Source organism: Falco cherrug, chromosome 6, assembly GCF_023634085.1.
Source record: "Falco cherrug isolate bFalChe1 chromosome 6, bFalChe1.pri, whole genome shotgun sequence".
Lineage (NCBI taxonomy): Eukaryota > Metazoa > Chordata > Aves > Falconiformes > Falconidae > Falco > Falco cherrug.
The window spans coordinates 38,665,129-38,682,038 of NC_073702.1; the positions used below are offsets into that span (position 1 = coordinate 38,665,129).

The 16,910-nt window shown below is 40.6% G+C and overlaps 1 protein-coding gene across 1 annotated transcript in view; it reads right to left on the minus strand.

Annotated features, from left to right (window-relative positions):
* The window catches only part of LOC106631420 (centromere protein J-like), a 41,353-nt gene that overhangs the window by 4,927 nt on the left and 19,516 nt on the right, over positions 1–16,910 (minus strand). Inside the window, exons 9-16 of the mRNA XM_055714888.1 lie at positions 15,629–15,794; positions 13,005–13,220; positions 11,059–11,205; positions 5,979–6,137; positions 5,079–5,193; positions 4,537–4,643; positions 3,194–3,292; positions 596–736 (exon numbers count right to left, since the gene is read on the minus strand). Of these exons, the coding sequence (XP_055570863.1) occupies positions 596–736; positions 3,194–3,292; positions 4,537–4,643; positions 5,079–5,193; positions 5,979–6,137; positions 11,059–11,205; positions 13,005–13,220; positions 15,629–15,794 (1,150 nt within the window). The remainder of the gene's footprint in view (positions 1–595; positions 737–3,193; positions 3,293–4,536; positions 4,644–5,078; positions 5,194–5,978; positions 6,138–11,058; positions 11,206–13,004; positions 13,221–15,628; positions 15,795–16,910) is intronic.

Consider the following 16,910-nt stretch of genomic DNA (forward strand, 5'->3'; position numbering starts at 1 on the left):
TATGTTTGCATTGCTGTTCCTTTCTCTTATTCACTCCCCTCCTCATGGCTGTGTCTAGATGATGCTACTTTCCTCTCTGCAGCATGCAAGAGAACAGTGCACACATGAAAGTCATCTTCCCACCTCCACTTTGGCTCCCACCCATGCACTATTAATTTAAAATAGTTCCACTGCTGCCAAGGCTTCACTTTTTTCTGCTCTAGCTCTCTTTATTAACTATTTATATTTACATAATGCCAAGAGGGAAGAACCTCCTGGGCTAACTACCCTGCAAATGTGTAAAAACCAGTCCTTGCTTCAGGTGACTGCCCCTGTCCTTTGCCTTCTTTCACTCTCTTTTATCTGCTTGGCCAGCTACCCATTTGTTCCTTCTTTGGCAGTTGCCTTGACAGTTACCTTCATCTCTTTTGACTGTTACCTTCATCTCTTTCCACTTTTGTCCTTGTACATGAAGCAGTTTCACTGCTCAGGGTTGTTAAACCAACACCCTTCCTCATCAATTTCTCCCATAATTCATATATCAAGAAAAATGATAGGACCTTGCTGGAAAATCACTGAATTATTTTGTTTAAAAAAAAAAAAAAAAAGTACACACCACTCTCTGATCTGGCATGATCCTCTTTACATCTCCATTAAAAAAGCTAATTGTTGTCATCCTTTTATCAGCACTGATCTCTTTTTTAGTGCCATTGCAGAAAGTGATGATTCGACGTCCATCAGTAAGCACCTCTTCTACCTTCAAACACATAAAGCATCTAATGTAAATGAAATCAAAGGAAATGAGTAATATTGCACTGCCTTCCAGTTAAATTGGAGCCTGAAGTAAGTTATGCTATGCCTTTGTATTTCAAAAGCTATCTCTGCAGCACAGATACATTATTTTTGCCTTATCTGTGTGTAAAAGAGGCTAAAAGTAATTTTCTTTTCACAAAATTAACTTACATCTAGCACTTGGACCAAATTCTCACTCCACCACCTTGTTTTTCTCTTAAGAGAGGTGAGGTGCACAGCCTTGTGGCAATAGGGTTTTTCCTTGACCAACTTCTGTGCGTTACTGTCTGTACTTATTTCACATCTGTTGGGACACTTTCCACACAGGTCACTGAAGAGATCCCAGTTCTGAATTGTGTGAACCCAAAGGACTGAACCACTTGTATCAACACAGACTGCTGACATATCTTGACCACCATTTTATTTCAAGTAACAGAACCCTGTGTGGACATTCAGTACTACAGAATTAAATGTGACTGCATGCGGAGATCTGCAAAATTGCTCAAGACTTCTTAACAACAGGGGGCAATAATGCCATCAGCATGCTTTAGAAACAATGCATTGGTCAAGGAAGACTTTATACCTAGCATAGCCTCTGATTAATCAGTTTTCCTGGACTTACTATGGTGGCTGGTTCTGTTCAGCATATATCAAATCCCATAATATAATTTGGTGAAGTCTAAAGAAGAAGACAACCAGAAGATGTGGTATAGCTCTGCCATATGGCTCAAATTTTAACAGACTCTGCACAAAATGGGAAAACACCTCCCCCCCCCCAAAAAAAAAACCAACAAAAACCCAACAAAAAAAAACACAAAAAAAGAAAATAATGGAATAAATATGCTTGGGGAAAGGAAAGAGAGATGTGGTATTTCCCCAAGCAGGCATTGTAATGATTCCTGAGGACAAGATTTTAGGTTTTAGAAATTATTTCATTTAAACATTACTAGTTAGTAATGGGAAGATGGTCTTACACCTACTTATGACAAAAGACATTGCTACAAGAAGTCCACATAGTTTAAATGAGAAGTAATATGTCTTTCTAAAGGCATCAATCTCCATTTTGACCTCTCTCTAGTTGTACAAGAAAGTCTAGTTGACCACTCAATTTTATGAATTAAATCCAGTGGTAAAAATGTCAGAGTGAACTTTTTTCACAATTATTTTTCTGTTGAGGGTCAAAACAACAGATACTGCATTTTGCTACTTCTACCACAGGCAATCATGATTGGCAGAAACTTTCACAGAGCCCCATCGCAGCATTAGCGATAAAGGAATTGGCATCTCAAACCAACATTCCCTGAATGACGGTTATATTGCAGAAGCCATTTCTGTGACTGCTTATGGTTTCATTAATCAACACCTGTATGGGCAGGGTGGGATGAGAAGCCCAGGACTGAACAGGTGCATAAACTGAATTACTGTCTTGCCTTAATCTAGCTAAAAACCTTATCCAGAGTTGCAACTCAGTCAATATCAAGGGAATGTTTCAACAGGATAAGCCTGCTAGGAGCAGTGTAATTGAAGAGACCGAGTTCAGATCTGGCCCTGCTGAGCAGTGACAGCATTGGAAAGCGTGCTTGTTTGTCAGCAGTGAAACTAGCACCAGCTCGCTCAGTCGCCTTGCTGACAGCCTTTCCCAACAGCAACGCACCAGATCTGCAATGCCTAGGCTCATCTACAGAGTCAGCCTTTCAAGACCATTCCTGAGGTGCTGGGTGGAAAAGGTGACATGGCCACTGAGGAACGTGTTATCCAGTGTTGTGGCGAGGACTGAAGGAACACAATGGGAAGCCAGCAGGAATTGCCCACTCATCCCCTCCTAGAAGACAGGGACTTCTAGGGAAGGGATGAAACCAGCTACTCCCAGGACTAGGGGCAGCTGGGAGTAATCTCCAGATGCAGCTGGGGAATCGTTGAGGATTTTGACAGGTGGCTTGAGCAAACTGGACAGGCTGCATGGAGCCCAACTCCACTGATGTTACTCCAGGTGTAGCCAGCTGTGTATAATGAAAGACTTCTCCCACAGATGACGTTTTGCTGGCACAGCTCACTACCATTAGATTCACTTCCAAGGAAAGAGTGGCCTGTAATCTGGCACTAAAAAACACCAGCACTACCCCACTAACAGATATTCCTCCCAGCTCACAAATGAGGTGGCTGAAAGAAAAAGGACTTGGTGGAAGTCATAGAGCAAATCTGTGTGGCAGATAAGAAAGTAACTCGGTTACTTGATTACCAGCCCATCTATACGTATTTCTTACCTTCCATAGTTTGAACTTTACACTTCAGCTCTCCTTTAAGGAACACACACTTAATTGGAGACATAATTGTCTATGGCTACTTGAAGCAGTGATTCCCATCTATACTGCAGTCCTACTGGGGATCTCTTCAAGTATTTTTGCATCCTGTTTTATCTCACCTTTCCGTCACGATACTCTATTTTTTCCTGCACCTCTTCTTCACTGTTTCTTCTTTCTTGATGAAACATTGACCTTCTAGACATTATCGATTTTGGAGGCTACGTTATGAAAACATCACAGTCAGTGTTATATAAACAGAAATTTTGAAGACAGTGCCATTAATTTTAATCAAATGTGTCAAACCCATATTTACTTCATACACAGAGGGGAAAGCTGCCCTTCTTTTTGGTATTGCCTTGCATTTGTAATGAACTTTGATCTTTTAGTCAGAACTAGAAATGTTGCACATTAACTCCAATCAACTTCAGTTTGCAAAGCAAAAGGCAGAATAGAGAAAACAAAAAAATGAGGTGACAAGCGCATTCTGGCAAAACTACACTATAGGAAATGGAAAGAATAAACAAACACAAGAACAAAGAATAGAACTATCTCTGAATATCGGGTTACTGATTTGCAAAGAAAAGTACCTGTATTAGCCAGACCCGCTCTTCCAAAACAAATTACATGGTTCTTAGCTGTAGGTAATGCTAACTTAAGGGTTATTCAGGATGTTACACTACCAATTTATCGTTACAATGAGTGTTCTTTGCACTGTCTGACAGCACAAAAGAACCTTAAGTTAATTGACATCTGGCACATAGCATCCAGAACAGTTACTAACTGATGTTAATTACAGCTTGAAGATACGGTGTAATGTGAATTGTGGGATTCAAAGGAACAAGAGTACTGCTTCCCACAGGGCAATGATATGCTCCAGTAAAAGGCTGCAAATACAATTGTTGATGTTGCCAGATCCATCCCTAGAGCGCTGTGTCTGCTGCATAGCATAGGAAAGGGGAATGTAAGGTTTTCTTTTTCTCAGTGTGTTTTATTTTAGTTCGCAAATGCAAAGAAGACAGCTGCTGGTCACATAAGAGCCAGAATTGAAACCTTTGCTTCAGCGTCCAGAAAAGCAGAACTGTCTGTAGATACTTTGTTGTCATATGCAGTTATGACCACTTCTGTTTGTGGTCAAAAAAGCCACTTGATTCTGAGGTTTTAGCAATTTTTCTGTCTTTTTAAGAATAAGAGTCTCTTCTTCCTGAACCTAAATTAAAATTTTAACTGGCAACATAATTCTATTAATGTCCAACAGTAGTGCAGGAATTCTCGATACAGAAATCTACTATATCATTTGTAAGCCATTGCAATATTGTTTTAAGAGTGTACTTACCATGAGTAGATGCAAGAAAATAAAGCCAGGGTAGTATTGTCCCCAGCTGAATGGGAGTTAGCATGCTGTATATGAAAACTAAGATAGCAGACTCACTGAGTTATTGTACAGAGTTACACGGTGAAATACCTCTGTTTCTTCATTCTTACTGCAGAGTGCAAAGCTGCAAGTGTCCTTGCTGTGGTTATGTGACAGGGGCATGCCTTCTGAGCTACCTGAAACGGGCATAGACGAACCTGTAAGAAAAGCAAAGTAAAAGGGGTCATTGAAAACATATGAAAATTGCTGAATCACATGTTTCCATACCTATCTCAGAAGGTTTTTTAAAGATGCTAGCTCTCAGATTCTTGCAGCACATTGCTTCTTATACTGATAATGTTTGCTAACAGCTTTCCATCCTCCTGAAGGTGCTTTGTCCTGGACTAAAGCGAAGTGCAGACCACATCCATTCTCCCATCTTCTGGGCTTCCAGGGCAACAAACTCAGTGAGTAAGCAGGCAACACCACAATCTGCTCTCCCTTTCTTCTCAATACAAATTTCATCATTCTTCTAAGAATCACAGGAGAGTTTTAGTGACAACATATTGCCTGTGAGCCAAGAGCTGTGAACCAGTGTCTCCAAGTCATTTGCAGACCACTCTAAGCAAGCAGAAAGTTCCCACAAATCTTACCTTTTACATAGGAAGATGAGTTAGGCTCCTTAAAACCAGTACTCAGATACAAGACAGCTCCAGGTGATTTCCTGTCATCTGTTCTTCTCCCAGTAGGAGAGGGTTGGTGTCCAACCTGAAGCAAAATGGAAAAGCCCTGACATACAGTCATGCTTCACTGTAACATGGGATCTATCCGTGACATGGCCAAGAGCATACTTCCCCTTCCTAGGAGTTCAGCTGTCTGTGTGCTGATGTGGTATGGGTGTCTAATCTTAGGTCAGACTGTTGTGGAGAGAGAGACGCGGGTGGAGGAGCTGGAAAAAGCCTGAGAGGGCCACCCCTAACCCCCCATCCCGACTCTTCCCTTGAGAGCTGCATTTCTCGTCCTTGTTGGGTTGCACTGTGGCTACGCCTGTGCCTGGCCATGCACCTCATGGATCTGGATCCTAACCCTGGCCCGTGGGCTGACGCTGTCGTGACCCCAGACCTGTCTTATCACCATGGGCTTTGACAATTGGGATCCTGGCCTGACCCTGACTTCCATCCCCAGCCTGCCCTCCTCCCTGGCTGGGCCTGTGGGATGGGCCTTGCCCTGCCCAACCCCATGGGACCCCCTGATGCTCCCAGCCCCTGGACCCCAGGGAGCCACTGGCCCATGCAGTGTTGGTGCATGTGATCACCTCTGAACTTTTTCTGAGGGCAAGGGGGGCAGGTTTCAATGCATTCACCCGTGCCCTGCCCTGCAGATGCCTAAATACCTTAATGTATGAATAGTCTGGCTCAATGTGTTGAACATTTCTGGCAAAAACCCTACAGTACCAGCAGCAGCTATATGGGGACCAGGATCCCAATCCACCTACTAAACAATGCTGTAAAAAGAAAATAAAAAAGAAAAAAGAAAAGAAAAACCAAACTTACTTTCTCTGGTTCAAGAGGTGTCAGTCTTCCCTGGTGAGGTGTCCTCCTGCCAGTTGGTGTTGAGCTTCTGCCAAGGGAGCAGTTAGATGGTTTCTTTTCTTGATGTTCCTTTGTCACTGATTGCAAAGGATCAGCCCTTTGCACAGAGCTTTTTGTTGCCTGAAAGGTTTGGATACATTTATATTAAGCTGATATAAACATCTTCAAACAGCATTAAAAATCCTACAACAGGTGCATCATTGTTTAAAACTTTTATGAAAGTATTTGTGTATGTGGGCATACACACAGACACACACGCATATTTCATATGTAATTCTCTATTTGGGGTCTTCTTTTCCTTCCCACCTTTCTCTTTACTTGGGCAACGATGTAAGTCAAGGTTAATCCAAGGCACACAGTGAGAGGCCAACAGCTACTCTCAGGCTCTCATCCCTCAGTCCCAACTACGCTGCCAACAGCAGCAAAGATATCCCTCTCGGGGATCCTGCAACTGAGCTGACCCCCATAAAATATATTGTGTGACAGTTCATTCTTACTTGCCAGTTGTCCACCCTTTTTACATTTTGCCATTATCAATCAAAGCTGACACAAGCCTTGCAGGACCCTAAGATAGATGCAAGCCACAGGAGGGAAATCAGATGTGAACAGTTTCAAACAAACTATAGCAGATTAACTGGAAAGACCACAGTTACTCAAAAGCACTTCCCCACGTTTTCTGGGAGACCTTAGATCAGAGCACAGAGGAAACATACAATATTGCTGCATGACCCCAGGAGGTATCTGAGATTTACACAATGACTGCCAGGGGTTGGAAGCTGCAAAGAAAACATTACATTGGTATGACAGGAAAACTTAGGCTGCACCCTTGTCTAGTCAAAACTTTGAAGGTACTGAACCTAATGTAGAAATGCCTGGCAGCACGAGACAAAGGCACTGTCTCACTGCCCACATTGTTGAAGTCGTTCCAGACATGACAAGACATGATGTCTGTGCCTGCCAGAACTGATAGCAGAAGACAATGCATCGAGCTGGTGAATGACTGGCAGTGAGCACATGACATTTAGAAACAAAGAAACATTAAAAAAACAACAACATAGAAATGGTATCAGGTACTTCGATCCTGAAATGTGTTGCACACTGGAGAGTGGCTGCTTGGGAAGGTAAGTGTGAGCAGTCCATTGAAAGAATATTTTTACCATCAGCATAATTTGGCCAAGTCCATGAGCAATTGCTCAAGGGACAGGGGACTAACAAGGCACAACGACTGGAAGACTGCACAATTCCTTCTCTGATAACAGTCCCTATGGCCATTTTTTGACAGCTGTAAAATTTGCTCCATTTGATCAAACAAATTTAGGCAATCTGTTGTTGTTGTGGATCGTGATCTCTTATTTATGTTAATAAATGACATTCCATGAAATGGATGTGCTTACAAGGAATGAGCCAGGAAAGGAAACCTATTGCAACACCACAAAGTTGTAGAATTTTAAAAGGCTAAATATTTTCCTCTAAGCATAAAACATTCTGAGCAGGAGATAGGCAACTAGTTAGCTCTTTCAGACAAGGATGCTAAAAGGTACAGAAATCAATAGAATTCATTGTAAAAGGAATAAGATTTCTATTTCAAATGTGGAGATGTTTTCTGCAGGCAGACTGAATATGCCTGACTTCTCCAAATATAATCATGATTTCAAATACAAGTGAGTAGGCAAACTGTCAAAATATGCCTGGCATTTCAGCTTGAGACAAGTGGTATAGTACTAAAGACTTTTAAAACTATTTTTGATTAAGAGATATTATCTCAGAAATTGCAGACTATAGAAGGAAAGAGCTCCTAAGACATCATTTTGTTGCTAAAGATCTCAAGACTAAAACTACCAAGTGATGTAAAAGAACTTGAAAAGCCATTGCTGCAGTTTCACAGCAGTTCAAGCCAATCTCAGCCCAGACTGCTGGAGTCCCACTTCTCTTCCTCTGTCCCCAGCCACATTTCTAGCCCTTCCTTTAAGTGGCACCAGGAAGCACAGTGGGGGACTGACCTGGCTCAGCAAGTAGAAACAGGCAAAAATGAGCTGATTTTTCTGCCTGGTTGGTTTTGAGCCAGCCAGCTCACTGTCATCAGAAAGTGCCAAGAGGGCCACAGCAGCTCAAATATCCATCAGCTTCAGCCAGACACTAACATGTGGCAGCATTTGTTTTTTGCTGTGGTGTGTTTTAGAAAGAACATTGCAATTCAAGCTTTTAAAGAGCTACCTACACAAGACTTGTAAATAGGAAATACTTTATGGCAAGAATTTTAACACAGAGCTGCCTAGAAAGCTTATTTCAGAAAAGGAGGTCTCATCAGCTGTCTAAAAGCCCCCTCTGAAAAGTGTGTCCAGAAGTCAACATTTACTGATGCAATGGGTGGTGCCATAGCCAAGGGACAGAAACCTGTACAGACCTTAAAAATATAACGAGAAAAGGCACGTGCTCATTCTTTATAATTTCAAGAACTAACAAGCTCATGAAGCAGGATGTATTGGACTGCAAAAGCGAAGGAGAAGGATGAAGCCAGAAAGAAAGAAGAGGTGTTTCCATGAACATGGCAAGTTTTGTTCACGATGTATTTAAAGAACAACCAACTGAGTTGGGTGAGCCTCCATGCAGAACAGCGTTAGTAAAGGTACTTCAGCTTGCTACATATGCCACTGTAAAAGCTACTGATTTCATTTTTTTATGCATCACATAGATTACACATTTTTAAATACACTAGCATACCAATTTTTAAGGCAATAATGTCAGAGGAATAAAGACAGGTTTAGTGAATTACGTGTGGTTTCTGTTTTCATACAGATGGATGTCATTCTAAGAGATTGTTTCATAAATCATAGCAATCACTGTAACCCAGGCAACCACTGCAATTTAGCTCTACACTTTTTAAAGACTCAAGTACTAAGTATTTGGGTTAATCACACATGATGAGGTTCTTGATAAAGATTCTCTCAATTCCATCACTTTCATAAACAAAGTCATCAAATTATCTCAATAAATCTTTTTACTTTTCTTCCTCAGAAACATGTGAGTTGCCAGTAAAGGAAGCCCTTGGTACAAAGGGTTGGCAGGGTCGGAGGAAGAAGCAGCCTCCAAACATGCACAAGGCAGATCAACTGGGTTTTATCTCCACTGAAAACCGAATAAAAATTAATCAGCTGATTAGCTGGTGACAACAAAACAAATGGATTTTAATTACAAAGCAAAACTTCAAAACTAGAAGAACAGGTAGAAAGCAGAGGATGCCAGCTTATTTTTTATCTTTGTCACAGGAGCTAGTGAAGTACAGATTTGGCACAGATTTTGGGCATCGGTTTAATGTTCCATTTACCTGAGCCTTCAATTTCGGATTCAAACAATTGGCACCTACTGTATTCACCGCAAGGCTGCCTTCTGCATTCAGACCAGATACAGAACATGTGTCTCTGTCAAACATTTCAGAGTTCACTCAGGACACCTGGGCACTATGCCCACCAGTCTAGCTCATGCTTGTGCTGGATTCCAGTTGGATTGGAGCCAATGTTGGCTGGCTGGTGAAAGCGGAGAGAATGGTGAGCCCAAAAGTCTGCTGTCCTCATCTTCCCCCTTCTCAGAACTGTTGCTGAAGCCACAATTTTTTTTGCACATGGCTGTGTGCCACAGGATGAAAATTAACTCAATGGGTCTTAGGGAATCTCTATGTAGAATAAATGTTTCTGGCTTTAACTCATTTCACAAGGATACTTGAGATGTTCAGATGAAACAAACTCTTTCATACCTTGAAAATTTCTAGGGTAAGCTATCAAAGACAGCTTTTTGACTTTACTGGCCCCTTCAACTGCAGGTAGTATATTGCCCATTACTTGTCTGGTTAGTAACTCTGCCCACCGCAGAACAGAGGAATGGAGACATCCCAGCTGCGGAAGGGACTGGGGAGATCCGACGTCAGTACAGAACAAACAAAACAATTCCCTGCAGTTGAAACCCTGCACCTTCTGAGTTACAAACAACATATATTGCTTAGAAATATAGCCAGTCTTGAAGACAGGCACATAATATCTGCAGCCTGTTTGAAGCCACTATTTCACACATGACTGATTCTGCTCTTTTAAGCATATACAGTTTAGAGTTGTTCTTATCATCATCTCTCTTTCATATCTGGCACCATGCAGGATTCACCAAAGCCGCTGTCTAGCAACTTTCAAAACACACACTGTCAGGATCACTAGAGTGGAATAGTTGCCTCCTTTCTCATCTGACAAGTTTTACATTTGATTTCAATCCCTGAACAGGCAGGGAGAGTGGTGTGTATGTGAGCTAAGTTTTGCTTTAGCCAGTGAAATCAGATTAGTTTCCAGTAAGTAGGAGGAATTTCAGAGACTGTTCACTTGAACAAAGCACAGATTTCAACTAAATGTGAACAAAAGGAAGAAAGGAGACTTGTAATATTAAAGATGTTCATAATAAGAAACAAGAAATACAAAGCCAAGAGAAAGGAAAGCACAACAAAATATTTAGATATCAATTGATTCTAAACAATGAGATGTGTAAGAAATGTGGTAAACCGGCTGTGGAGAAACAGTCATAGAAATACCAGCCAGAAACAAGCACCTCACTTGACATAATGTGTTAACTTGTCACAATTTGTAAAAAGCTAAGTGATTTTCCCACTGACTTTATCAGGTGGAAGGCCACCAGTGCTTATTGGCAAGTAAAGCCCTTAATGACAAAAAACTGGATTTATGGTTTGCTGAGGCAGGGTATGGTGATTCCCTCTAAAACCAATCTGTGAAGTTGCTGGTATAATGAATTCAGAGCATACATGCGAATAACAGGCAACTCAGTTAGGTCTGGAAAAGGAGAAGTTGTTTTGTTTCCTGCTACTGCAAAACCAGAAGAAAACCTACAAGCTAAATTGTGCTGAGTGACAGCACAAGCCCACTGCAAGAAATTATGACCATGCTTATACAGATACTTTCATTTGCACAGATTTTGATTCCAAAGAACATTCTCTTAAATAAATAGTTGAAACTGTGGAAAAGTGACTTCTGGCAATAGGAATGCATACTTTGTTATTCATATCTCTAAAGAAGTGTTTTTGCAAAGATGTCTTCGGCCCCACATGACAGACACTGTGGCTCCTGGGATTATCTCTCCATGATCTTTCTTCCTGTCTGGATGATGATGTTGTCTCTCGCAGAATAGCTTCTGCAACCTAGTGAAGAATTTGTTATAAATACATAATTGCAAGTTCAAGTCACAGCTAGTAGAGTCATATAACCCTAAAAGCCACCTGCTTTTCTGTTGTAATAAAAAATATTATATTTAAACACAATGAATGAAATTCCACATCTTGTTCTGCTAGGGACTGAAACTCCCCAGTATCAGACACAAGAATGTTTGTATACGGCATCCTAGCATCTTTATATACAGCATCCTAATATTACTTTCACACAGCAAAAATCTTCAGTGGCTTAAGCAGTAGTTCTACACCAGTGAGTGTCCCAAAGCAGTAGAAATAATACAGAAATCTGGCCTACTACAGAAGTCAATTAGCTTTTTCTTATCCTTGCTTTTATTGGAATCTTTATGGTTTTTCATTCTGTACATGTGACTCTAATCTTTTTTTCTGACCTTCACAATCTATAAAAGAATAAGCCATATGAACAGGCGGGTTTGGGAAAACTAAGAATAAAGTGAAATGTGACTTGAAATTACATTTTCAATGGAACTTAATAGTGTTAGGTGGAAAATCTCATTAACAAGTACATTAAAATCAAATAAAAAGAAAGAACAAAACTTCTTCACTCCATAAAGCAAAGGACAGGTTAATTGGTGGTAGTAACATCTTTTAAAGATACATTACCAGAAATTAGATTTGCAAATTAGGGAAATACCTAGGAGTAAATGGCTCAATTTTATTTTCTCCTGAGTTGAGCCACTCTGTGGAAGAGTAGGATTCATCTCACCAGACTGCACCGTCTAGAAGATAATTATTTGTTCTAGTCGCCTTGACACACATAGGATGAAATTGATCCTTCTTTAAAGGCACATATTTTCCATCCTTGAATACACAGGGAATTAAATGACCCAGTCAAACTAGACTTCTGTCTTTTGAATTCTAGCCTGAACCATTTAACTTCACCAAGACTTGCTGTCTCCTGTGAAAGAGATGGGTAAAAGCATCCTTCTCCCTTCTTTTAACTCCCTTAAATGAAGTTACCCAGTTACATAGTAATGTAACAAGTAACCCTACAAGTATAATAAACAAATTGGGTACCAAATGAGAAATTACAAAAGAACCTGCAAACCTATGATTAAACCATTTTGATTTCAGGAGGTCGCCAGAGACATTCACACTAGCCAGCTATAATTCCCACCCCGATTATCCTCCCTGCTCCACCCCACTGTAATGCCCATCCAGGAATCCCAACTTGTGCCTTTGTAAGGCAGGCCACTGACAGCATTTTTGTCCCAGAAAGTTTACAGCACAAAATAAGAACTGAAATGAGATTTAATAAAAGGTCCTACCATATCTATTGAAAAGGTCCCACTATATCTATTGCCAGAAACCAGCCTGCACCTAGCTGAAGAGCTGATTTATCGAAAAGGTGAATGGCATTATATATATATATATATATATATATATATATACATACACATAAATAGTAGAATTAATTTCAGAGGACTTTTGTTGTCTAATTTAGGTACTGAATGTAAATTAGTTATCTAGCCTTCCTCCCTAGGTAGTGGAGGGAGACATCAGGCCTGATGTGTCTAAGACAGTTTGGCTGAATCACCTTGTAGAGGTGCCCCCCCCACGAATATCTAAGGCAAAGTGGTAGAGGACCACACAAAGAATGTACTTTAACATGGCTCACTACAGAGCTGATTTTTCGCCCTTCAGGCTAAGCATGGCAGAAAAGGTGGAACAGTATTCACACATGCCAGCTCCAAAGAAAAACTACTCCTGCATTTTCCAGATAGTACTAAACAGATAATATCTTCCAGTACCAGGATCTCTGATTTTCTGTCCATGAAATTCACAGCTTTGGGGTTTTTTTCTGCTTTTTGTTTCTGATGTCCTGAAACACTGAGCTCATCTCGAAGCTCCATGTTCTGTCTGGTCAGCATCTCAACCTGGTCTCTCAGCTTGCTGTAGGCAGCGTGCCAGCAGGACTCATTTCTCTTGAACTCCTCCTGCAGTCCAGCAATCTGCTGTTTTAATATCTATCAGTAGAAAAAAAGTGTGCGATGTCATTCCCTGCTCTGCACTAGGCATGTTCACCTCACCCATCCAGAAGGAAGCATGGAGTGTTTTGCTCTGATTAAAGGTCTACAGCAGGGGTCCTCAAACTATGGCCTGCGGGCTGGATACGGCCCCCCAGGGTCCTCAATCCGGCCCCCGGTATTTACAGAACCCCCCCGCCAGGGGTTGGGGGGAAACCAAGCAGCCGCAGATGGCCTCCTGCCACTTCATCTGCGCGCCGGCCCCCTGGTTAAAAAGTTTGAGGACCCCTGGCCTACAGTATAAAGTTCGTTGATATAAAGGTTTGCAATATAAAAAGAACGTCTTTGAAATTATTTCTTCAAAGAAAAAAACAAACAACCCCCCCAAAAAAAACCCCAAACCCTCCCAAACCAACAAAACCCCACTATCCTCTAAACTCCTATATTTAAAACAAACCAGTTGTTACAAAGTGAGCCGAGAGAAATCCTTGCTGTGTGAAGGAAAATCAGGAAATGCAAACTAATCATGCAAACAAGCATCATTAAATGGAAATGTTCTCAAAACAAGGCAGGAATGCAGGGTAATGGCAAAAGTGTCAGTTCATCAGAGCTTCATGTGGTGACAAAGGTACTTGAATATTTAAATGGTCTTTACAAACAGCAGGGGATTTCAAATATGTAATTTTCAACTCAGTTCAGTAAAATGAAAGTAATGAAATCTGAGGCATTTTGGAGAGGACTTTTCCATATGCATGCATCTCCATTATATTTCTCTACTCCCTTCTCCTTCCCTCACCCATGCTGAAGCCAACACTGAGTTCTTTTCCTTCAGAGCTTTCATGCTGGATACTGCAAATGGAATATTGGTGGAGTTAAGCTAGAAATGTGCAGCTTGCACTGTAATCAATGAATTGTCACATTCATCCCTTTCCAACTTTCCCTTCACTTCTGTATCTGCCCACTTGTGACCCAATCACCATCCTTTCTTTGCTGTGAGCTGCCTGGTTAGAATTTGGCATATCCATCAGCCATTTTCAAGAAGAAGCAGACTTCTGAACTTGAGAATCACACAGATAAGTGACTCAGAAAGTGTTTCGTAATTGTTTTGTGGAAAATTAAATTTTTGCACTCTCACTCATGTTGTCAGGTAGGAACAAATATCAAACTTCATCTCTAGGGCTAAGACCTAGTCAGGAACCACAGTTACTCCCTGGTAGAAATTCTAACACGTTTTTTTTAATCACAGGTGGAAAGAAAGCTGATGTTTCAATATTGTGCAGAGAGGACATTTAAATTATTTTTATTCAAAATACTAAAATGACCTCACTGAAACAGTTAATAATTTTCTGTTGTAAATGCTACCTCTAGAGAAATATGGAACACAAGCAGAGAAAACACTCACAATGTGTATGGTACAAAAACATGTATTTCAAAAATATACAAATGAAAAATAAAGAAAGTATAGAAAGTTTGAACAAAGTACTATCTTGCTAGTTTTATTTTTTCTGAAAATTTTCTGGTCAAGAAAATAATTGAAATTGTCAGTATGCTGTCAAATATATCAGATTTAGACATCCTTTTGCAGCAGAACATTGTTCCAGACATTTCTGAGCCTTACCTTTGCCTATCCTTTTATCCTATAAAAATATAGCTTCTAGCTGCCCCCTTTATCGCTGCCTCACATGGCTCACCATTTTTTTTCTTCTCTTTATCAGTGTTTCCTCTAGAAAATTACTTCGTCATATTATGTCTAGCTGTTTTAATAGGGATAATAGCTAGAGATATTGAGAGATTACTTTATCACTAAGAAGGCTGAAATAGAGGATTCAAACCTCTAGAATCCCCAAAAGGAAACCACAATAAATGACTCGGGGTTGTTATTAGGCAGGTTAGGTTGTTAGATACACAGCTAGATATGATCAAAATACCTCAAAGGCAAAGATCAGGATAGTTTAAAGAAAAAAATCAACAAACTCCCAACTCAGGGATGAGAATAGAGAACGATGGCCAATACCTCTGTGCCACTGGCACAATGGCTTCTTATATGAAGAAGATGTAAAGCCCGCTGTGGCAGGAGTTGGAACTTTTTCAAGGAGCAGCTCAGATCTGGGCAAATCAGTGCAAGGAATTATAAGTAAAATGGGAATTTCTCAACCTTTCTTAAGAAATAGAAAGAAAACCTGGGGTTTTTTTCCTTAAATAAAGTTGGATGTGCATTTAAAACACAAATCAAAGCAATGTCCTGTTAACATAAAACATATCAATTGTATATACAGCTGTCCTCAATAAGTAGCACGAAGCAGGCCATCTGTGGCAAGTGGAAGGATTCAGGTACTACCATAAGATGCCTGCATGGAAGGATATTAATTGATGAGAACTGCATATTTATTGTACAGAAGACAGCTTACTTGTATTTCTTCCAATTTCACATTTTCACCAGTGACTGTAGCTGTCCCTTTGAACTTGCTGTGGGCATTTTTTTCTTTCTGCAGTGGGTGCATTGCATTGCTATTGTATTCCAAAGAGTGAGTCAGCTCCTGGCTCCTGACAGTCTTAAGCTGGTCCATTCGCGCTCTGTTCAGAAGGTAAACAAAGAATATGGAGTTGGCATAAAGACTATAATGAAGGACCCTTCTTTGGGCATGATTTTTGGAGGGCTTGGGCATGTCTCGTATATGCTGATACTGCTGGGAGTGGCAACAAGTTATCAGCACCTGTCAAAATCTAGGTACTTCATCACTGGGAACACTCATGCAATTTATTCTATTGAGCAGAAGAAAACAATTTGTGTTGAAATTTTCTGACAACATAATGACCATGAACTTCGAGGCTTTGAAACACCTTTTCTATTCAGAGAACGCTAAATTAGGGCAGATCCGCAGAAGGCACAGCTTGTTCCCCGGCATTGCACCTATGAAGCACTTCATCATGCAAGGCTGGGGACTGAGCTGTATTTCCAGCAGCCTCATCATTACTACAAATCAGAACAGCCATGGACCTGAACGAAAGGGGGTAAGCAAGAGGAGAAGAGTATAAATCTTTATGTATCCTCAAAGTATATTTGTATGACTATGATCTAACAGCTTAGTTCAGTTTTAATATGATATTAAATTATTTGTTAGCTTCCTGCTTCAGCTCACTTCATGACCTACAGCCACCATCTGGCCATCACTATTAATCAAAAAGCAACACGAGCTGCAGGAGGCAGCCATGACCTCATGTGTTCCTCCTCTCAGTGATGAAGTTTAGCACTTCAGCAGACAAACATGAAAGTTCTCAAAAATACTAAGGGATAAATGAAATCCCCATACCCTACTGCTCTTTACAATTCATTATCTAATTTTTATCCTTTGGTTGTTTTCTATCCTAAATAAGCCTGTCTAATATTCTCATTAAGGCATGCTAAAGACTCAGCAATAGTCTATAGAAGTATTAATTCTTGTCACATTAACACAGTTGAATTAGCCAATATAGCCCCCGCATGATTAAGTCCAGCCTACCACTGCTCCATATCCAGACCAGTTGCCCTGAAATACAATGATCCAGAACAGAAGTGTAAGATCTATACATAACACCTTCCACTGAAAAGTACTGTCTTAAGTTTTTTGCACCCTGTAAATAAAATCCAGGTAGCTATCCTTCCAGCATCTCAGCTGATACCAGCATCTTTGGAATCACACAAGACTTACA